The sequence below is a fragment of the Leptopilina boulardi genome, unplaced genomic scaffold (genome assembly GCF_019393585.1).
Source record: "Leptopilina boulardi isolate dan_hultmark-lab unplaced genomic scaffold, ZJU_Lbou_2.1 LbouV2_333, whole genome shotgun sequence".
In the NCBI taxonomy this organism is placed as follows: Eukaryota; Metazoa; Arthropoda; class Insecta; order Hymenoptera; family Figitidae; genus Leptopilina; species Leptopilina boulardi.
Window position 1 is genome coordinate 877,222 of NW_026137900.1, and position 23,740 is coordinate 900,961.

The 23,740-nt window shown below is 26.3% G+C and overlaps 2 protein-coding genes across 17 annotated transcripts in view; one reads left to right on the forward strand and one right to left on the reverse strand.

Moving 5' to 3' along the window:
- The window catches only part of LOC127285527 (tyrosine-protein phosphatase 99A), a 408,337-nt gene extending 387,956 nt beyond the window's left edge, over nt 1-20,381 (forward strand). The window contains exons 7-19 of one of the 6 annotated variants that reach the window (XM_051311615.1): nt 7,021-7,221; nt 7,826-8,106; nt 8,422-8,678; nt 10,875-11,170; nt 11,743-11,963; nt 12,247-12,372; nt 12,567-12,742; nt 12,876-13,167; nt 13,249-13,420; nt 13,549-13,673; nt 13,797-14,074; nt 14,198-14,333; nt 14,413-20,381. In XM_051311615.1, coding sequence (XP_051167572.1) covers nt 7,021-7,221; nt 7,826-8,106; nt 8,422-8,678; nt 10,875-11,170; nt 11,743-11,963; nt 12,247-12,372; nt 12,567-12,742; nt 12,876-13,167; nt 13,249-13,420; nt 13,549-13,673; nt 13,797-14,074; nt 14,198-14,333; nt 14,413-14,877 — 3,026 coding nt within the window. In that variant the 3' untranslated portion in view covers nt 14,878-20,381. The remainder of the gene's footprint in view (nt 1-7,020; nt 7,222-7,825; nt 8,107-8,421; nt 8,679-10,874; nt 11,171-11,742; nt 11,964-12,246; nt 12,373-12,566; nt 12,743-12,875; nt 13,168-13,248; nt 13,421-13,548; nt 13,674-13,796; nt 14,075-14,197; nt 14,334-14,412) is intronic. The other 5 variants (XM_051311616.1, XM_051311617.1, XM_051311618.1 and 2 more) reach the window with 5 other exon arrangements.
- A 505-nt stretch (nt 20,382-20,886) lies between these two features.
- The window catches only part of LOC127285523 (cell adhesion molecule Dscam2-like), a 163,185-nt gene continuing 160,331 nt past the window's right edge, over nt 20,887-23,740 (reverse strand). For 6 of the 11 annotated variants that reach the window (XM_051311599.1, XM_051311600.1, XM_051311598.1 and 3 more), the window contains 4 exons: nt 22,430-22,722; nt 21,667-21,922; nt 21,463-21,553; nt 20,887-21,359 (listed from right to left, as the gene is read on the reverse strand). In XM_051311599.1, the coding sequence (XP_051167556.1) occupies nt 20,927-21,359; nt 21,463-21,553; nt 21,667-21,922; nt 22,430-22,722 (1,073 nt within the window). In that variant the 3' untranslated portion in view covers nt 20,887-20,926. Of the gene's footprint in view, nt 21,360-21,462; nt 21,607-21,662; nt 21,923-22,429; nt 22,723-23,740 lie in introns of those variants that run through there. The other 5 variants (XM_051311601.1, XM_051311604.1, XM_051311606.1 and 2 more) reach the window with 3 other exon arrangements.

The window sequence follows — 23,740 nt, forward strand, 5'->3', positions numbered from 1 at the left end:
AAGCAAAAAGTGAGTCACTAATTTAAATTAGTAAACATTTTTACTAATTCAGATTTAGAGAGTAGAATTTAAATTAACATTTTCTTCTTTACTACATATGAATAAAGTATTTTTTTAAAAATAATTTTCTAATGTTAACAAATTGTTATAAATTTTTGCGCATAAATTGAATTTTCTTGACACAATTTGATTTTAAAAGGCGATATCGTAGTTTAGCACGCGAATCAACAATCAACGAGGGAAGATTCTAAGCTCGTTTACTTTTATAGCACAAAGTATAGTCTTGAATTCTAATTAGCAATTAGCGAATAGAATTACATTCAGTTGAGAAAAGGAAGGGATTTTACCATTGCCCTTAAATTTTCTATCTCCCCCCCCCTCCTCCCTCTCTTCTCGCGTATGTTAAATATGTTATAGTCTATACATAAATGGAATTTGTAAGCCATATAGGTAAATTCTCTTTCTCTCGCCCATATTATATAGGTGTGTTTTCTCACTGTTTTAATGATAATAATAATAATGATAATTTCCTACGATATGTATGTTTGTAACTATTACGTGCAATTTAAATCAGCAAAGAGATGACTTACACTAGATTTCATATATATATATAACCAAGAGAGAAATTGAGGTCACTCATTCTTATTACCTTATGTTTTACATTTTTTTTTCCTTGCACACTATATATATATAGTAACTTATTTTCAATTTATGCCATAAAATTTCCCTTTTGAAATCCTTTCAACGTTTCGGCTATAATTGCCTTTTCTTTAAAAAGTAATTTCGCTAATTGCAAAATAGAAAAGAAATTTTCCTTTTCAATTTAAAAGTGAGAAGATGTATAATAAAATTAATAGAAAAAAAATACACGAGTGCAGGAAAATTCACTGGAAAGAAATGCTATTTTTATTCAATTTTTTTTACTAATAATTAATTAATTATTAATTTTGATTAATAATTTCTTTATTAATATTTGATTAATTATTAATTTTTAGGGTTTTCGTAACAGTTAATATAGCAACCGCTATACCATTACCGTTTTTTCCGTAGCAACGGAAATATTAATAACAATATTAATATTAATATTACCTAATATTAATTAATTATTAATTAATATTAATATTAATTAATTATTAATTTATTATAAATTGTCATATGAATAATTATTTTGTTGAATTAAATTTTATTTAATCTTTTAAAGGTTTAACAAATTTTTAGTTTTGTAAAAAAAAATATCTATCAATTTAAAGAATTGAAGAACGTTTTGCTTTACATAATACGTAAATAAAAGAAAAATAAAAATTCGTTAAATTGCAGTGAGAATGGTAATATTGGTGAATCACATGTCAGATGTTGAATTCTTTACTTGATTTCTATTCATCGGAATACACACTCATTGTATATTGAATAGCATTGAATTCAGAAGTATTATACACGTCAGAGTGGAGGGAGTTCACGCAGGTCTTTATTTATATATATATATATATATTTGTAGAAGAGAAAAAAAAATAGAAAACCATATTCAAACTCATATTAATTGTAACTTCAATCTTCACTCGAGTCCACTTATTATATCCGCGTTTATGTACATGCATTCAAATATATATTTCTATTTATAGACAATATAATCAGAGTTTCTTTCATATAATTTTAGTTCATGAAAATATTGCCTTATTTTTTTTTCTTTTCATAGTGAAATGCAATCTGAAATAATACATTGAATCGACTTTTTTTTTATCCGAATCCCCTCCACTTTCACCATTTTTTTGAAAGTTACTACAATTTTAAATAATTAAAAATTAATAAAAAAAAAAAAATTATTGACAAAATAATAAGATTAATTTTTGAAATTTAATAATAAAATAAAATCATAGATGATAAAATAAGGTAATTTTAAATCTGGTTTAGCAGGAACTAAATTATTTTTCTGAATCAATTTCATTTTTTCTTTTTTTTTCGAAATGGTGATTTCCAGTTCTGTCATAAAAATCGGTAATCAATATAAAAAAAAATGATCTATAAAGTTTAAAAGTCGCGGACAAGAAACATTTTCATCGACTGGCATATCGATTCACAATATTTATTATTTATTACCATTTCAATTTATTTCCACGACTTTCCCTTATTAAATTATCAAAAATTGTTTTAATAAATTTTTTTTCGATTTTCTATAAAAATTTCTGTATTTTTTTTTTTTAATGATTTAAAAATAAAAAAAATTTATTAAAGAATTATTAATGAAAATGCATATAATAGAAAGAGAATGGATTCTCACATATATATATATATATATATATATATATATATATATATATATATATATATATAAATATACAACCGTGGGAAGAAAAATCGATCATAAAATCCTTCATATTGTCGTTAAATCCCTGGATTTGAAAAACATTCAGCCTTCTCTCTACAATCAATATTTTACCATAATTAACAAAATATTACTATACAGAATTCACTTGCGTTTATTTAATGTCACGCAACAGTTTCTGCTTCGCGAGACGATTAATTAAATCAGCCACAGTTTTTTAAATCTCAACATTATCAACAACATAATGAAAATCATCATTCATTGAATACAAAAATAATATGAAAAATGATTTCTTGAACTTTGACTTTTAATTTTTATTACATTCTTAATCAATTAAAATATTAATAAATATTAGAAAATTTTATAGTAAAATTCTATTAATTATTATAAAAATTTTAATATTAAATTAAAAAATTAAAAATTCCAATTATTTTTCAAACACATATATAAATATAATATGAGACAAGGGGGAAAAATTTTTCTCGGCAATTTATTTTTGTCGAAATAAGAGAAAATTAATTTGTGAAAAAGCCACGAAACGTCGCGTTTTGACGCTTGATAAATAAGGTATATATATATATATATACACATATGAGAAACAGGTTTTTCATTTTTATGTCTCTCGAGGATTACGTGAACGTTTACGTAGATGGTTGAGACAAGTTTGTCCCGTATTACATATACAAACACATATATATATTTTAAATTACGAGCAAAAAAAAAAAAAAATTAAAAAAAAAATTTTCCTGACTCAATGAAGATATTCATAACGTTGCTCATCTTCCGATTTTGCGGGTTTTTTTTCATTATCCTCATATTCTCGCTATTTTTCTTCTTCTTTTTCTCTATAATGGTTTTCTAAAATTTTACTCATTTTTACCTCAATCGGCGCTTGTTTTTTTTATTTATTTTTTTTTTTTTCATTTTGAAACACATTAAAATTGCATTGAAAAAGAAAAATATTTCTTTTCATTAACTGGAATGGGTCTTTTATTTGAATGCTACATTTTTATCTAAAGAAACAGTTTTTCTTTTTTAATGGAAAATTTTTTTTTCATATTTCATAATTTTCCAAAGAAAAATTTTATGTATATATACATTCAAATATATTTTTTTTTCAAAGGAAATTCAAATATTTTTCAACATTTTTCGCATAAGTAAATAGTTTTTTTTTATTATTTTTTCTGGGGATTTTTATTCTAAAATGAAATATTTTTTAAACAGGAATTTTTTCTAATTTTTTCAATTTATTTTTACTCAAGGGAAAAATAGTTTTAAAAAATTGCTAAACGGTGAAAATTTAATTCTATTGTTATTAAATTCGAAACTGCGACACTGATGATAGTGAAAAACTAGATTAGAAAGTAAAGTCGTTAACCATATCAATAAAAGTCTAATTTCTAGAACTCTAATCGACTGATAAACTATAACTATAACTAAAATTGTTGAAACGATGTTAGAAATGATTCAGCGCATATTAATGTATGTTAAAAATTGTTTAATTTATAATAGTAATGATAATAATAGTATAATAATTATAATAATTAATTGTAGGAAATAAATAAAGTAAAAAAATTTGCAAACTTTCTTAGCGTTCATCCGTGGTTAGGTGTCTATATTACCTGACTTGCAAGTCTTAGGGTCGTGCGTTCAATTCCCAGCGCTTGGGATTTTTTTCTGTTACGTATACATTAGTTATAATCGATTGGTAGTTTCGATAGTAATAATAATTACGATTACTAGTAGTACTATCGAGTACTATCGAGTACTATCGAGTACTATCGAGTACTATCGAGTACTATCGAGTACTATTGAGTACTGTGGAGTACAATTGAATACTATCGAGTACTATTGAGTACTATCAAGTACTTGTAGTGCTTTATCAAATAAATAGTAATTACCAAAGATAATTATTCGTAATTGATGGTTATTTCGAATGATAATTATTAAAAAGAACAGTCATTTCTTTAATAATAATTAGGGTAATAAAAAAATGATAATTATACAATAACTAAAAGAATTGATAATTATAAAAATTATTATAGAAGACGGAGAGAAAAATTGTTCTTCTGAAAATTACTAATGACTCCCTTAATAGATCTTTGGAATATGCGGTGCTAATCTCATTGACGATTTCCTTTCACTTGTCCATCGTTGTTATCCCATATACACAATATGTGCTATGCAATACCGACAAAACTTTCACTACCACTATATGTTGGAATACCAATGTTTTTTTTTTTCAATCAGGTTACGTTCTGGTCATCTCATGCGAATTCTTCTGAGAATAAAAGAATTTTTTTTTTCTTTTCTTTCACACTGCAAAAAAAAAAAAAAATTCTTGCCCTATAAAAATCTATTTCTATTTTTAAACAATTTTTGAATTTTTATTAAATATTTATTCAATGGATAAATTATAATTTCTTAAAATTATATATTTCTTTGTGGAAATTTTTTTTTCTTTTTTTTTTTTAAACGTGGAAGAATTTATCAAGAATGGGGAAAAAAATATTTTAATATTTAAACAAAGAAAGGAACTACAGAAAGGAAAAAAAAATTCTTTGCGACAATTATTTTTTGAATGTTTTTTTGGGACAAACCTTTTGTTATTAAAAAAAAAAAAAAATTCTCATTCAGAGACTAGACACTTCTTTACGTAAAGAATGCACCAAGACTTTTGAATGTATTCGCTTTTTACACGTGAAGTAAAGATTTTTTTTTTAAAAAAAGACTTTTGTGTCTTTTAAACATTAAAAATGTTGATTCACGTTAAAAAAAAAAAAGTGTGTATACACTTAAAACAAGAAAAATATACTTTAAGTTCAAGTTTTTAAAGCGATGTTTAACGTCACATGATTGATATTAAAAAATAATAATAATAATTAATGTCTAAATATTATTTAGTAGTTATTTCTTTCATTTCAAAAATGTCAATTACAATAATCTTAAGATTTAATTAGTTAATGAGTCATATCGATGAACGCTCATTCTTCCACTGCCTTTGTAAATATTACATTTTGTTATACGTAGATAAATTTTCTTATCTCGTTTTCCGTCTCTTGGGTAAAAAAAATGAAACGTCCTTTTTTTTTAATTATATGAAAAATCATATTTTATTGTTTTCTATTATTATTAATTTTTATAATTGATTTCTAATTTATATCCAAATGTTTGGAATTTAATTTTTCTTTTCAAATTAATTTTCTAAATAATTCTCAGTATTTTTCTTCGCTTTTATTGTAAGTTAAAAATTAAATTTTTTTTTTGAGCGAAATGAAAATTAGAAAAATACTGTGGGTATATATATATATATAATCGAAAAAGCAAATATGTCAATATATTGGACGGGCGTCGACATTTAAAATTAGCATGAATTAGATAATACTAGCAATGCAAAGTGAATATATAAAGTCTGCAGGTCGTAATCATGAATCATGCAAAAAGTCATGCTTAGATATATATATATTTAATGAAAGCACCGGATGGACATATAAAGTACCTTTATAACTTTTGTATTCTTTGGTTATTTCGAAAGTTGTTAAAACTTAACACTTCTTTCTTTTTTCCACAAACGAATTTTTTTTCAAAAATTATTTTCCGTATTTGAATATTAAATTTAAAGCATCGAATATTTAATTTCAACTCACGAATTAGGATTTTTTATTGTATATAGATTTTCAAATATAAAACCAATTAATTATTATTAACTAATATTAATTAAAAAATATTAATTAAAAAATATTATTTAAAAAATATTAATTACAAAATATTAATTTAAAAATATTATTTAAAAAATATTAATTAAAAAATATTAATTAAAAAATATTATTTAAAAAATATTAATTAAAAAATTATAATTATTTGTCGATTTTGTTTAATTCCGAAATTTGTTTTATTTTTATTTCGCCATTTTTGTATTATTCATAGCATTTAATTGTTTTTTTTTTTTTTTTTATTTCGTTGCAAAAGAACGTTTGCACGATTCGTTGATTTGGTATTGGCCTGGAAAAAAGTAAATTATTGCTGATATAGGAATAGTGTAATCTTTTTTTTTATTCTTTTCTCCGGAAGAAAGACAAAGATCGGGGTATATAAGACTAGACGATGGTTACGCAAAAAAGAAAAGAAAAAAAAAACTGCTAGACGAAGAGAACTTTTGTTTGTACTGTATATGAGGGAGGGGGGCATGAAGAGTCTTCTCTTCTCCTCATGAAAGATTTCAATTTCTTCACTGAGGAAATTCTCGAGGTCACTTGAATAGATATTGCCATACACACTGATGGTGACCTCTCTGTAAACTTCACAAGGCTTTTGTGCTTTTTTCTTTTTTTTTAAAAAAAAAGATTCATGGCGCGAGATGGAAGGAATGTAAAATTCAAGAAACTTACTGTTATATATACTTCCTCGTCGACAGTGATTCCAAAAAAAAGATCATATTTTTTTAAATTTGTTTCTATACATAATTTTTCAATTTTTTATTTTTTTAATGAAAAATTTTTTGATTTATTGAGAAAGAAAGAATTTAAAAAAAAATTTTTTTTTTTGAAATCAGGAAGTGATTTTTTTTAAAAAAATTTTCTTTTGTGATAAAAATTCGATTCGCATTACTTTGTTAGAAGAATTTGCTATGCTTTGCAAAATAATATTATATTACAGTTTGTTATCTAAAATGATCTTATGAATAAAACGTTTGATTACAGTTCCGAGTAAACCGCTATATCTTATTGCACGTGGAATTACATCCTTCACCATAGACTTATCGTGGTCCAAACCTGAGCACGCGAATGGGGCCATATTAGGCTATCGAGTTTACTACATGTATTCCAATTTTACTGATGTTAAAACGCACAAAATTGCTGAAGATGATCCAAAGAGCATCGATTTTACTCTCGACAAACTTCGTAAGTATAATTTTTTTCTAATTTTGATATTTTTTTTTTTAATTTTCCTTTTATCATTTTTTTTTAAATAAATTTAAATCAATCAGAAAATTGAATGTAAATTTTTATTCGATTTTTTTCTGAACGAAAATTAATTTTAATTTTGAATATACTGTTGAATTAAAAAACAAATACATACTTGATTTATCGAGAAAACAGTTTTCTGATTATTGGGTTACGACTGATTACAGTTTGCATCTTTCAAAGAGAGGAGAGAATAGCTTTCACGTTTTCTCTCAATGCGTCAGAAGCAATTATTTTCGATTTCTGGGTTGCACTAAAAATCGTCTCTTTGTACATATATATAAAAGAATGTAAATTATGGCAATTCCGTTACAACAATTACAGCTACTGATATATTTTTTTTATTTAAAGATACAAATCATGGAATAATAAAATATTTTCGATATTTCATAAACATTTATGCAAACTTAATGCAATCGTTTAGAATATTATTGCCTTTATATTACTGTTATTTAACTAATTTTTTGAGATAAAAAAATTTTTTTTTTGGTAAAAAAAATGAAAAATTACTAACTATATTTTGTTTTCCTTTTTTTTTTAGTTCCTTTCACCGAATATAATATATGGGTTAAAGCCTTCACGTGGAAAAATGAGGGTGAACCGTCGGAACATATTATGCAAAAAACCGATATTGCTGGACCAATTCCTCCTGTTATTCTCAATCTTACTTGCCAATCGGAGGATGCAATTTATGTGCATTGGGCTCGTCCTGCTACCTATTGGAATTCCGTCGATTATTATTACATAAATTATCGTACTGAAAATGCAAGGGATAACGATGAAATTGAACTATCAACTGACACGAATTATCTGGAAAGCGGGGTAAAATTTTACTTTTAATTATATCAAGTATTTAATTAAGTTTTTTTTTTTAAATTATACTTTTTATTCATTAAAAAAAATCTATTCTATATTGAATTTAAAAAATAAATTTTTAATTTAATTAGAAAACAGTAAATACCAAAAAAAACAAGACTAATTAAATTTAAAAAATGAAATTATTAATTTTAATTAGTAACAGTGAATATGAAAAAAAAAGAATGATCATTTAAAAATTATTAATTGATGAGTCTGCATTTTTTCCACATGAAAAGAAAAGGAAATTGATAAAATGATTAATGATTTATTTTTTTTCAGACGACAATCACAAATCTGACAATGAATGCAATGTACGAGGTCACTGTACAAGGAGCAACCAGAAGTGTAATAAATCCTTCGGACATTATTCGTGGGGAAACTACATTGGCGAGAAAAGTTCTTCTTGCTCGTGATTGTGACAAAAGTCCACCATTGATGAGACGAAGCAGCAAAGAACTAAGCGCTGGTGTTATTGCCGGAATGGTTTGCGCCTGTTTTGCCGTGATGCTGGCAATTACTTCTTTTATTCTCTGGAGGTGAGACTTATCAGTGAAAAAACTATTTCATTAAAAAAAAAAAAACCCCGCATTAATGAGAATTTTCATCATTAATTTTCCCCAATCTTTTATTTTAACTCAAATTTAATTTTTATCGCTCCTTTCAGGATCGTTAGATTTCTTATATATTTTTATACAATAATCGATCAAATTTATTTTTTAAAAACTTGATTTTTTAATTAATTTATCCGTAAATTACTTATTTTTTTTATTTATTTAGTCCAAATTAATTAATTTTTATTAATTAATAATTAATTTCTAATACTGAAAATTTAAAAAAAGTTACGAATTGAAGAAACTTTATTTTTAATTTATAATTACCGCGAGATTTGGTTTTTTTAAAAATAAAAACAAATTAAAATTGTCTTTTAAAAATTTTGATGCTTACACTCACTTTTCTCTAATCGTCAAAATAGTTTTCATTTGTGTTTATTTAAAAAAAAAAAAAAAATCATCAAAATGTCAATATAAATCTTTCTCTTATCTGTTCTCTATGACTGGACCATCAGTAGATAATATTTATATATAAATAGAAAACCCGATAATAAAGAGACTGCTGTCAATTGTAGTTGTTTAACAATCATTTGAACGCGTTATCATAAAATTTTTCTCAAACAATAATTATATTCTTATCTGCATTAAAAAGTCTCTCTTTCTCAGTTTTATATTAAAAACAAAAAAAAAGAAAAATACGAGAATACTCCAGAATATAGTTTCAGTATCGTAATAAAAACGAAATTGACTTTTCTAAATTAAAATAATATTTATTTTCTTATTATTTCATTTTGAAATTATTTATATTATCCCAAATTATTATCAAATTCAAATTTGCATATAGAAAAAAAAGGAAAGAAATCAATGATTTTTCTTTATAATTCCCGTGGAATAATAATAATTAGCGTTTATAATTTGTATTTTAATTTAAAAAAATGATTTACGATGAAGTGTGTAACGTAATTATAGCTATGTAAATTTTATAAAACAAAAGAAGAAAATAACAAAGCCATTTGCAAGAGAGAAAGAGTAAAAAGAATCTAAATCGAGGTCTGTCTCTCGCTCTTTCAAATTCAATAATCGTTCAATCGTCTCTAATGGAACATAAAAACGACGACCACTTGTGCAGATCCACATAGGCACGCAACACCGACGCTCTTTCTTATCTCCGACTCAACGATAACGACCACTGACAACTGCGGAATAATATTTCACAGTTGACGATTAGAAAGAGATCGTGTATCGTGTCGGTCGATTTTTTAAAAAAAAAATTTGTACATTTATTTTTTTTTAACTAATAAAATTTTCTTCATTTTTTTTTTAAATTTATTACAATATGAAAAGACTCAGAGACGCTAATTTGAACTTCTCATCGTTTTCAAATAATATACGACGAATTATACCGTAAGAGACTTTCTAAGGAGTTTTTAAATGATTCGTTATAAGACAACGGTCGAGTGCATATCGCGGTATCAAAATAAAAAAAAAAAAAAAAACGATATAACATCTTGAAAGTTTTGTTTCTTTTGTATTCTCACGCGATCTAATGAACTTGGTTAATAAATGGCCATTATTACATCACAAAGGATTCTTTTTAACATCATTTCAGTGCCTCGGGTGTTTTACGCAAGAAAATTTGACCTCAATTTGTCGTTTTTTTTTTATCTTCTACTTTCCTCAATCGGAAATTTTGTTCATCTTTTACTCTCGAACGTTATCTCGCAACTTTTTTTTTTATTTACATTTTTATTTATCTAGTCAAAATTTCTCTCTTGCAATTTTTTTTTTGACTTTTCAAAGCAGTGAATTAATAATTAATGGAAAGAAATAATTTCTGATTGACGATGAAAATTTGCATTAATTCCAAAAGAAATTTAATTCAGTAATTAATTTTCGATTAATAAAGAAAATTAAATAAAAAAAATTTTGTTGAATTTTTTTTTATAATAATTTTGAAAAAATTATTAATATTAAATTAATCATTCAATTTATAAAGCAATTTTTTTTTTTTGGACAGAAAAAAAATCGAAATTAATTTCTGAGATAAATCTCTTCATTGAATTAAACTTTCACTGATTTCGAATTAATTTTTTTTTTTTTAATTGTTATCAGTGAAGGATATATTTTTTTAAAAAAAATCAAATTATTGTATGAAATTTACTGGAAGATGAAACTTATCAGGCCATGTGGTAGGCCCGTTTTCAGAAAGTGCTTTCACACTGCCTATTACTATTTGGATTATCCACCAAGGAATGTTCCAACACTCCAGGAATGGGAGAATAGCGAACAGGATGGCGAGAGAACAGCAGTTGCGGTACAACATTTTGCTCAACATGTTGCTTCGTTACATGCCGATGGCGACATTGGCTTCAGCAAGGAGTATGATGTCATCCAATCTGACACTGGCGACTACACGGTCGAAAATTCCCAATTTGCTGAGAATAAAGCAAAAAATAGATACCTTAACATTCTCGCCTGTAAGTATTATAAATAATATTCACACAATTTTTTTTTATACCTTTTTTTTTTTTGTTGACAAATCATCAAAATTTTAATTAAAAAACAATTAATTCTTTTTTTTTCTCAACAATTTGATAAATAATTTTCTAATTAGTGTTTTACGAATATTTCTTTAATAATTACATTTTTTTTTTTTTACAATATTCTCTATAAGAATTCGAAATTTTTCGAGTGCAAAATTAGAAATTTAATAAAATCTATTTTTATTTATACGATTTTTAAAAAACATTGAATTAGAAATTGTTTTTCATGAATTTTAAAAAACGTCTTGAAGAAAAACAATAAAAAAAAAAAAAAAAGAGAATATAAAGTAGGCCAAGTACAGCACAAAACATCAGTTGCATTTTGATATGAAAGTTTACTCAGAAATTTTAAAAATACATTTGATGATAAAATTGTTTAATTATAGAAATCGTCATTTATTGCAAGTATCAAATAAAAATACAAAAATTAAAATACATATTCAAAATATAAATAAAAAAAATTGGAAATGTACGAAAAAATTTGTAATTCTTTTTTTTCTTCACAGATGATCACAGTCGAGTTCAACTGTTGTCATGTGGAGGTGGACCGCCAAAAAAGGGTCAGGATTATGTTAACGCAAATTATATTGATGGTTGGCAACGAGCTCGTGCGTACATCGGTACTCAAGGTCCCTTGCCTCCAACGTTCGACGGCTTTTGGCGTATGGTGTGGGAGCAACGAGTGTCCATTATCGTGATGATAACTAATTTAGTCGAGCGCGGCCGTGTAAGTTTTGTATAATCATGCCACATATATGATTCATCAGGCTTTCCTCTTTATTATTCCAACAGAATATAACCCTGATTGTTTAAATTCTTTTTTTTTTTACTTCTCGCATAAAATTATATTCATATAATTATATTCTTGGCAAGATGCAATTTTTCAAGATCTAAATTTAGAAATTTTTAATGTTTTTAATTCAAAAATCAAATTTCTATAATTAAAAATCTAAATAATTCTTATAATCGAATTTAAATTATTCTGATATGTAATGTTTTTTTTTGTACAGAGGAAATGCGATATGTATTGGCCTAAGGAGGGAACGGAAACCTATGGTTACATTCAAGTTAGTTTAGCGAAAGAAGATGTCATGGCGACTTACACGATTCGCACTTTACAAATTCGTCATCTAAAGGTAGTGGAAATAGAATTTTTTGTGAATAAATATTTTTTTTATTTGTAGAAAAAAAATTATTTCTTATTTTGAAATTGGTTTCTTAAGGTAGAGTGAAAATAGAAAAAGAAAATTAAAATAGTTTAATTGTATCAATTTTTTCTAATAATGTGATTGAATGATTTAATAAAATAAAGTTGATTTTGAATTTTAAGCAGATTAAGAAAAAGAAAAACGGAAACAACATGGCCGAGCGAACAGTACTTCAGTATCATTATACTGGATGGCCGGATCATGGAGTTCCCGATCATCCACTTCCAGTACTCAATTTCATTTGTAAATCGTCAAATGCAAATCCACCGGATGCTGGACCAATTATTGTTCATTGCAGGTTTGTAAATTGAAATTAATTTTTCTCACTTTCATTAAATTATAAATTTGAATTTTATTTTAAATATTTATAATAATTTTAGAAAGTAATTTTTTATTGTGTAATTGAAAAAAAAATAATTTTATTTTGGTAGCGCTGGTGTGGGTCGCACCGGAACTTACATTGTAATCGATGCAATGCTGCGACAAGCAAAAAGTAAAGGTGAAATTAATGTGTACGGATTTTTGAAACACATTCGTACACAGAGAAATTTTCTCGTACAAACTGAGGAGCAATATATTTTCATTCATGACGCTCTTCAAGAGGCAATTGAAAGCGGTGAAACAAATTTAGAAGTTAATAATTTAGCAAAACACGTGCAAGATATGCTTTGTCCTTCCAATAATAAAACCAATCCATGGAATAATTTGGAAGCACAATACAAGGTTTGAAATTTTTATTTTTTTATCAAATTTTTGAATGAAAAAATTCAAGTTTTAATAAAATTGAAATTTTTTTTTTTGCAGCTTGTATCGTCTTGGAAACCAAAGGACTTTAATTTAGTGTCGGCGACGAAGTCGTGTAATATTCATAAAAACAGAAATATGGAAATTATTCCTATTGAAAATGCTCGCGTTCATCTTACACCAAAACCTGGCGTCGACGGTAGCGATTATATAAACGGAACGTGGGTTGCTGGTAAGGACAGAATATTTTTAAAAAATTTGATTTATTAATAAAAAGGAATATTTCAATTTTTATTTTAACTCTCTCTCTTTCTTTTTTCTCTTAAACTTTTCTTGGTAATAAATAATCGTCTCTGGCAGGTTTCCACCGGAATCGTGAATTTATTATCACTCAACATCCCTTGGAGGACACGATAATGGAATTTTGGCAAATGATGTGGGACCACAATGCGCAGACTATAGTCATGTTGACGCAATGCGACGAGGTAATTTCAAAACTTCTTGTTATCATAAAATAAAGAATATTTAAAAAAAAGCATACAAATTTTTAAGATAAATTATTTCTTTTGAAATATAATTAATTTTCAAAAAATGCAAAATTTTTACAGGAATACCCTGAATTCTGGCCTATTGAAGGAAAGGATTTAGAATCTGAGACATTTAGAGTGAGATTGTGTGGAATTAAGGAGACAGTAAGTGGAGTAGTATTACGAGAAGTTGCAGTACGATCATTGCAGGATGACTACGAGCTAAGTGCCAAAATTGTCCAAGGACCTTTAAATCAAGGTGGTCCTTGGCCTCATCATAATAATCCAAAAGCTTTTGTCAGCGTCATTCAAGATTTTCATAGAGATTATCAAAATGGACCCATCGTCGTTATGGATAGGTATTAATTGATTTTAAATTTTATGATTAATTTTTTTTTTCCTTTGCTTTTAATTACATTATAAAAATATAATTCTACTATTCTTATTTTTTTCTAAATTATTATTTGAATAATTTTTTCTAGGTTCGGTGGTATTGAAGCTGGTCTATTTATTTTACTTACAACACTTACCAAACAAATTGAGTTTGAACAGAGCGCAGATATTTACATGTTTTCCAAGCTTTTATATATGAAGAGGCCTGGTATTTTTAGGTCTTTGGTAAGTTTCGTTTTTTTTTACCATTTATATGAAAATAAAAATTAAATTATTAAAAATACTTGTTTTTTTTTCTCAACAGGAGGATTACGTTCTGTTGTATCAGTGCCTTGAGTCAATGTTAACGTCGGAACCGCGAGTTGAGCCCGATCTCTACACAATGGCAAATGGTCATATGACCACAGTTAATGAAACCAATGACATAAGCTCATTGGTAATTGATCCAAAATTTATTCCACGAAAATTTCAAGTCTATCGAAAACATGTGCCAGTGGACCAAAACGGTGAATATATTCCTGATTATTCAATACCAATTCACATAAGTCACACGACGAACGATGGTGTTTGTCCAACTAACGACGCTTGCTTAGTTCAAAGTGATCATGTACTGACAGAAAGTGCATCGATGCAATTATGTAATGCAAATTTCACGAGTCATCCAGGCGCACCAATTACCATCGATGTGAATGGTTGTGTCACAACTAATGGCAATATGCGAGTACCACCCGAAGGAATGGAAGCCCAATGCATGATGGCGCCTCAATGATGGAATCCAAACTCCTTGCTTGCTATCCAAATTAATTCGGATAGTTCAGAGCAAAGAGTTTGTCTCTAATCTTATTCTTTTTTTTTTAAAAAATCCTTCCGGGTCTCGGGAATTTGCCAAAATTAGGGCTAATTTATTCAAAGGAATAAAAAATGAACTTTAAAGAAACAGAATGTGAATAATAGTGAATATTTCTGACTATTTCGAATAAAAACGACATTTTAAAATGCGAATCCCTCTCGTGAAATAATGAATTTTTTTTTCTTTCGCAAAGAGGGATTTATTGTATATAAATATAAATATAGATTAAAAAAGAAAGTTTGATATAATAATCTCGAACTTTTAAAAAAGCAATCGTGACCGAAACGTCTTTCTTTTTTTACTCAGCGACAATTAATCTCGCGTATATTACTTACGAAAGAAAAAAAAAATGAGAGATTAGAGCGTATTGTGGTATCGTTTCCTAGTCCAGACAGAGATAAAAAAAAAACATTTTTATTCACTGCGAAGAAAAAAAAAAAGAAACCGTTTGTAAATATTCGTACGGACCATCCGACAGATCTAGTTGCCAAAGAATTAGGAGATAAATAAATTTTAAGACGTTAGGCGTAAAACTCGAATTCGGATAGGAGGAGGGGAATATAAATCGACACGTTTTTTTTTTTAAAAAGGCGCTATTTTTTCTTTTATCACACAGTGTGCGTGCGGTTTTTTTTTTTAAATTTATGTTCTCTCTAAAATCGCTAATTATTTTTCTACAAAATTTCTAAATTTTTTCCCATACAATTCGAAATTTTTATTTTTATCTTCTTCATACTTTTCCTATCCAATTGAATTTTTTTTTACGTCAAAGTTATTTTACAAAAATTCATAAAGGTATTAAATTAAATTTTTTTTTAATTGAATCGTATTTATTTTCTATAAGTAGGATTGTTTTTATTTTCGATAATATTTTGTTTTTGTTTGGAAAAAACAAACAAAAAAAAAAAACGTTGTTTGATCAATGCTAATTTTTTTAAAATCGCGTTTTCTTACAACGAGAAATCAAAGGCTCGTGTTTTTTAATCCTCGTGGTACACATAAATGTGTGACTCACATATTTTTCATTCGCTTTTTTTTTAATACCATTGATCATTCCTGTTTTTTCTTTTATTGAAAAACGAAAAGTTTTATATATAATGAATTCTTTGTATTCACGTTACAAAGTAAATTGAATTCTCTGTATTATTTATTTACAAATAGTAAAAAACAATTGTTTGTAAATTAAATCAAACAAAATGGGGTAATTTAAAAATTGTAAATGAAAAAATTTTTTTTTTTTTTTGATAAATTATCAATATTTTTTGGTACTTCGTGACATTCTTGAATAAATTAAGTATTTTTTTTTACTTATGAATAACGTAAATTTTTATTTCATTTTTGTATTTTTTATCATTATGTTCTGTCTTGTGTGGATTCGATGAAAAATCCGATTCAGATCGTCAAGAATTTTTAAAATAATAATAATAGTAATATTACATATCTCAAAACATTCCGAAAAAAAGTCTTCACATTTTGATCCACATTTTTTATACCTATCAATCATTTTGCATTTAAAAATTAATAATTCTTGAAAAAATCACAAAGAATTGCGTTTTAATGTCTGTAATGTTTTTTTTTTTTTTTTTTTTTAATGCCACTGTTAATTTTTATCCGGATTTACAGTACGATTACAATTAAGAAAAAAAGTTTTAAAAAAATTTTTCAATCATTCTGTGGAGAATAAACAATATTTTGTAATTGTTACTTCCAAACGTTTAATCACCTGAATTTTACGGTGAGAGTAAAATTATAATGGTTATTAGTTAATTGAGACTAATAATAATAATTGACGATTAAATATCTTAATATTTAATTGAATTTCTCTAAATTAAAGATTTAGAGAAACTGATTTTCTATAATATACTCGATCGAAATATTTAATTTTAACTGCGTACGTGTATATTTCATAAACTCGAAACAAGAACCAATTTTTCTCCACAAAACTCTGCAATTTTTTCATATAATTATCACGATAAATTTTCATTTTCTACTTTTTTATAGTCTATATTATAAATCCGCTAACTTTTAAGATTGCTCACCTGCGACAAGTTTTCAACAAATGTTAATGCTGTTTCAAAAGAAAAAATTTTTTTAAATTAATTTGTGTAAAAGAATTTTTTTAAAAAATAATTTATAGTATCAATTTTATTTTTCTAAATCAGTGAAAGTGAATTTTAAGACATTAAAATTTGTAAATGAAATAAAAAGTTTCAATTTTTTTTTTTTTTCGAAAACAATTTTTTATCAGCATTAATTTTTGTACAAAGCTTGTTGCATTAAAATATCTTGGCACAAAAAATCTTTCACGATTGTGCAATTAAAATTTTTCTATACTCCGCTTATTAACAAATTGATAAATTAATTTCCCCCCCCCCACAAAAAAACAGAATACGATAATCGATTAATTTTCTGCGTGTTTAAATCGCGCGTTGACTGTCCACTGTGGAACCACTAAAACAATCTGCATTTTTTTATAATAAAAAAAAAAAAATTAATGTATGGTGATATTCATATAATGCGTTTTGAAAGAAAAACAAAACTGTGTGTGAGAATATATATGTTTTAAATTTAAAAAACAAACTGCGAATACTCTCTAACAATTTTTAAATTTATTATTATTATTATTATTATAATCGAAAATTCATTTCTTGTCATTAGTCAAAGAACTTTGTAATCATTTGTCTTCTCGTCCTGTCATCTGATGACAAGAGTAAACCGCTCAAAATAATAATAAAGAAAAAAAAATGACAAAAAAAAGGAAAATATTAAACTGTCCGCGACTATAAAAGCCTTTAATTTCGAATTGTTGGCGATTCGTCGATTTTTCCATTATGTCGAGTAACTAAACAAGACAACGAACCAGCAAATTATTCCAGTAAAAAATTAAAAAAAAAAAAAAAAAAAAAACACCTGGGCATGAATTTTTTTTTAATTCTTTTTTTAGTAACTCATAGAAAATAATTTGTGCCCAAATTTTAAGGTGTTCTTTAAAGACTGAATTTTTCATTTTCGCTATTTAACGACGATTTAAAAGATAAGGAGATGCAAGGAATGACACGTTTTTTGAAATGATAAAAAAAAATATTTATCCCAGTAGTTATCGAATTTTGTAATTTTTACCAGAAATCGTCCAAAAATGAAAAAGAAAACTTATTCAAAAAATGTTTTTCTTTCCTTTTTTAAAAAAAAGAAAGAAAAATTGATAATTTTTGTTTTGGGGACAAAATTTCTGAAAAAAATAGAAATTCGCGAATGGTTGCTAATCGGGAGCAATTTTTATTAAAAATTTAAATTGTTCCCGAGAGCCGTGCACACAAAGAAGCCGTCCGAGATTGAACGAATAGCATTTATAAAAAATAGGTGAGGAACACAAAATCTAAAAAAAAAAATCTATTCAATCGTCGTCAGAATGCTTCCCATAAATTATTGCAGCGATCAAAGAAGAAAAAATAAGAGCAACTATAGTAAAAATAAATTTAAAAAAAAAAAAAAATTAAATGTGAAATAATAATCAACGAGATTGTAAAGAAAAATTTGACTAAAAAATATGTAACAAAAAAAAATAATAGTTTAGCGACGCTGCATATATGATCCGATAAACCAATCAATCCCTCCTTTTGCATCCGACGTGTGTAATATATCTTTGTGTAATATTTGTTATGACCCGCATAATTAAATTAATAACGATAATGTTTAAGAGAATTAAAAAAAAAAGAACGACTAACGATTTATACATATACGTGTATATCACATAATGTCTATAGCTATGTAAATTCGAAAATAAGTTATATCTTTATCTAGATTATATATATATAAATATATATATATATATGTAGCTTCCAGGGAAATGAATTTCATGCTGAAACAATCTTTCAATGAAAAATTCTCATATGATGAGAATGTAAAAAAAAAAATTATAATTTAAAAAAAAATTTAACAAAAAGTTAAAAATATTCCATAAAAATTCTGCACGAATTGTAGTATTAAATTTCAGATGTACAGAGAAACTTATAAATGTAATATATGTATGAAGTTTAATACTTTGACGAACGTTGTAGAAAATAGAAAACATTTTTTTTTTTAATTTATTTTGTTTTAATAGCAAAAGTACCTTCAGTTTTGGCAAAAATTCTTTTCCTTGGCGCGCAAATGTTGTACACAGACTATGTATCATTCAATGAACAAATCGATGTTTTCAATGAAATGATGATGTTAGAAATTTAATAAAATGCGACTGTCTCTGGAAAATAATTACAAAAAATAAAAAAAAGTAAAGATTTTTGAGCCTGAACGAGAGATGAAACGTCAAATTTTCAGTTAAAAATTTTTTTTTTTGCTCTGTCATCGAATTTTTCATTTAATTTTTTAGAGTTAATTAATCAAATTTAACAATTCAGAACAATTAGTTTTCTACAAATGAAATTTAAAAAAGTTCAATAATCAATTAAATTTAATATAAAATTGAATTAAATCTCTCTTTCGAGGTGAAATTTTTTGTAATTATTGCGAGAAAATAATAAGCAAAAAAAAAAAAAAAAAAATTATAAAATGTATGAGTAAATTTTGGAAAATGGCAAACGAGCGCAATGTACGGTAAACCGTAGTCTGTAGAAAACGCACTGCGCAGTAAACTTTGTAGTATCTCGAATTATTAATGCAAAAAGGCAGGCACTTTAGATTCTAGTCAAGTATACTTTTTGCGAGATGACGCACATGAATGTTCTTTTTTTTTTTTTAATTGTCATTTTGTTGCACCGAAGTTGAACGATCGATTTATTAACAAGACAGTCGGTTATAATAGATTTATTATATATATAAATATATATATAAAAAAAACGTGGCGATTTCGCGACAAAAAATTCAAAACTAATTGTACACAATCCCACGAAGAGAAGTGAATCCTTATATTTTACCTTCATTTACTTCTAGAAAAATTTTTTCTCGCCACAGAAAAGAAAAAATCCTTCATATTTTTAAGTATCCACAACTTTGGCTAAAAATAAAATTACGAATAGGTGAACATTTTTTTTTTATAATTCAAATTAAAAACAAAATATATTAGAAATAAAGGAGAAAAATTAGAATTTCTATTTTTGGCGAAAGTTGTTAAAATTTGTCGATATTAAATTTGAGAGAATGAATTTCAGAATTGAGAGTGATTGTTTGTTAAGTTTAAAATTTTTGAATATGCGAATGGATTAATACTTTTCTTCGTGTATAATGAAATAAAATCAAACACAATTTTTACCGCTGTAGTCGCATCATTTCATCGAGACGAAAAATTTTCAAATAAGTTCGATGACAAAACAAAACAAAAAAAAAAGAATCACCATCGCAATAATGGTTGAATGTGACACGTTTATTTTCCAGAATAAAACAAATTTTCTGGGGAAAATAAAGTAAAAAGATATATAGTTGTGAAATTTTCCAAACTCTTCAATTTTTCAAGCAAATCCCAATTTTTTATTTTATAACAAATTTTAACTTTGTCATTAATTTTTCTGAATTATCATTTTTATTGCACTAAATTAGTAAAATGAGTTCAAATTTTTGATAATTTATATTTTACTGTGCCAATTAAATAATTTAGAAAATTTGATTGTATAAAAAATTGAATAAACAAAATATTTATTAATAAATTGGTAAAAATTTAATAAAAATGAAATCAAGTTTTGAATTTTATAGCCTTCAAAAAAAAAAAAATTATTAGATATAAAAGAAAATGACGTTTTTGGTTAAATAAATGAAAAATAGTGAATTAGAAAAATACATTCTTTATTTTTTACATGGAGCGATAATATTATAAATGTCTCTGAGACAGTCATTCTTTACATATATATTTTTTTTTTTATCAATGCCTCGATTCTCTTTTTTTTCAACAGGGAATTAACTTTACAATTATTATTAAATTTTTACAAATCTCATTCATTTTTTTGATATTTGCTATTATTATTTATTATTATAATTCTCAGACTGTAATGGTAAAATCCTGAGGTGATTTTGAAAGTTGGCAGTTTTGACCAGTACCTCTTTTTCGATGAAGTCGTAATTTCATGTCGATGTCGCATTCGGCCTCACTGGTTTCATGAGCATCGGTAAAACCAGTTGGCGGTTTCAATTCCAATGTTGACAATTCGTTGCCCCATTCGCCGCCTTTTTCTCGATGTCGATAACGTGAATTTTTTTGATAATTTCGATTTCCACCATCATCCAAATGACAAAGTGACTCGACGGATTTTCTTTCACTTGAATCCTTTGGTCGATCGTACGTCGACATTCGTGTATGATTATTCAAATGACTTGGTGATGCATTTGTCGAATAGGAACGAATACCTGATTCCGTGAGTTTAATAATCGGTCGATTTGCATCCATCGATACGTCCAGAGGTCCACCTCGATACCTTTGGGAAAAAAGAAATTATTTTTTTTTTTTTAAAAAAGAATTCAATGATTTTCTTTTTGTGTGATTAATAGGAGGAAAAAAATTGTTTATTTGAAAAATACCTCTGCTTTTCTAGTCTAGGTAAAGTCTTTCTCTCAGAAATTGGTGACGGCTCTGTTGATGTACTTGATTCGTGCGTGTGGTACAGCACATCTGTAATGTCGCAGCGAGCATTGCAATGAAATTAAGAAGTTAGTGTACAAATGCTGTGGAGAAAAAAAAAGGAAAGTAAAAAAATTGACACAGAAAACCGAATACTAACTTACTATGATGGACCGGCCTGGGAACAAGGGCTAGTCGCTGCTCACGTCCCCTTTGACCGGAATTTGGACCCGGCGAACGGGCCATTATTGACGCTGGTCCCGAATCTTCAAGATGATTTGACGATTCGGTACGACTACTTGTACCAACTTCTGTATCGCTGTCAGAACCCAATGTATCATATTCTTCTGATTCTGATTTAAATGATTTCGATTTACGACGTGATCGTCCACGAACTTTTGTATATTGATCGACATCACACTGAAAACAAAATTTATTTTCACATCACATAAATTATATTTACAAATAAAAATAAAATTACTATAAATAATAAAATACTATAATAATAAAATTATTATTTTACAACTAAAATTTACTAATATAAAATTCAAACTAGACAACAAATTATTTTTTAAAATGGAAAATTATAAAAAAATTAACGAAAAAAATTAGCAAATATTTATTTGTATAATTTAATTCAAATTGCATTTTTTTTCTCCTCTTAGAAATAAAAAAAAAAACTTTATATTATTTACCCTTTAACTTTTAAACGCTTCTTTCAAGCACTTCTTAATTAGGTTTTTAATTACTTTCTTAATTTCATTTCTTCTTAGAAAAAAAAAGTCTAATATCGATAAAATACTATAACAGAAATGTCAATATCACGAAGAAAGTTGGAGAGAAGTTCTTCGGGACTTGATAATAATAATAATAAAAATAAATAAAATATTTATTGGCGTTCATTTTTAAAAATCAATTTTTTCTTACCCGTACCTGGGCGCCTTGTAACATTGTTTCACTTCTCTCGTAAAAATATGCCTGACGCATTGGATTCGCTGAGAGATTTTCCTGCTCGGGCAGATGAAAAGTAGCGTACGGATAAATATCTTCCGAATATTCTGGTATTCGTTCCAATGCGCTCACCTCACGACACGGTGACTGTTGACCTGGTTTTCTCACAGTCGCATAATATTGCTCCCTTTGCTCCATATTATGTTTATTCTCAAGGGCCGCTTGATTTTGTGCATTTGGATCGTTCGTCGAACCAGATCTGACGGGATCTAAAAATAACAATATAGTATTTCTTTAACTGTTAGAGAATAACAAAAAAAAAAAAACAATCTCCACTTTAAATAAATAAAAAGAACTTAAAATTTATTTCTACTTTTTCCATTAGGAAATTACTTTCTTATCATTTAATCTCAATTAAATACTTTTTTTTTGTCTGTTCAACTGTTTTCTTAATTGTTTTCCAATTCAGAAAAACGCGATAATTTTTTTTTTTAATTTGTTTTTATAATTTTTAACAATTTTTAATAAATAATTTAAATAATTGAGTTTGAATTTAATTTAAAAAAAGTAGTTAAATTATTATTTTCTTGTTTAGTAATTAATAGTAGTTTAATAATTAAAACAAGATTTAATAATGAAATGGAAAAAGAAATGAAAGAAAGAAAATTAAAAATCAGACAATGAAAAATTAAAATTAAAAGCCCCCTTTTTTTTATTGTATTGGTAATTTTTTCTTCCCCATTTTCTGGAAAATATTCGAGCTTTGTCATATATACATGTGGAAAAAGGGGAGGGGGAATCTCTGCCTCATTAACGCGCTTGTTGAAACCACGAATGATGAATTAATTCACGTACAGTGTGTGTTAGACAGAGCTCTCTTGAATACCGATATAGGCATTCGGTTTGGAATTCTTTTCTCCACGATAATTGGAGTACGCTTCCTCGATATTTAGATACTCCATAGGGCGACAAGTGGAGTGAATAGCTTCCCTTTAGGGAGAGTGAATTTTCGATTTTACCTTCTCTCTCCCCACACACATTTCTTAACAATCTCATTATTTTCTTTTTTTCCGATTTTATAATTAATTATTATTAATTTCCTTCGAATAATTAAATCCGAAATATCATTTTCTATTGTTTTTAAATAAATTAAATTTCTTAAAAATTTCAACTCAAGTTTCAAAAAAAAATCTAAACTTGCAAAAAAAAAATTTGTTTCTTGTTTTTTTTTAAAAGAAAAAATAATATTTTTCCATAAAAAATGGAAAAAGTTTAGAAATAGTGGGT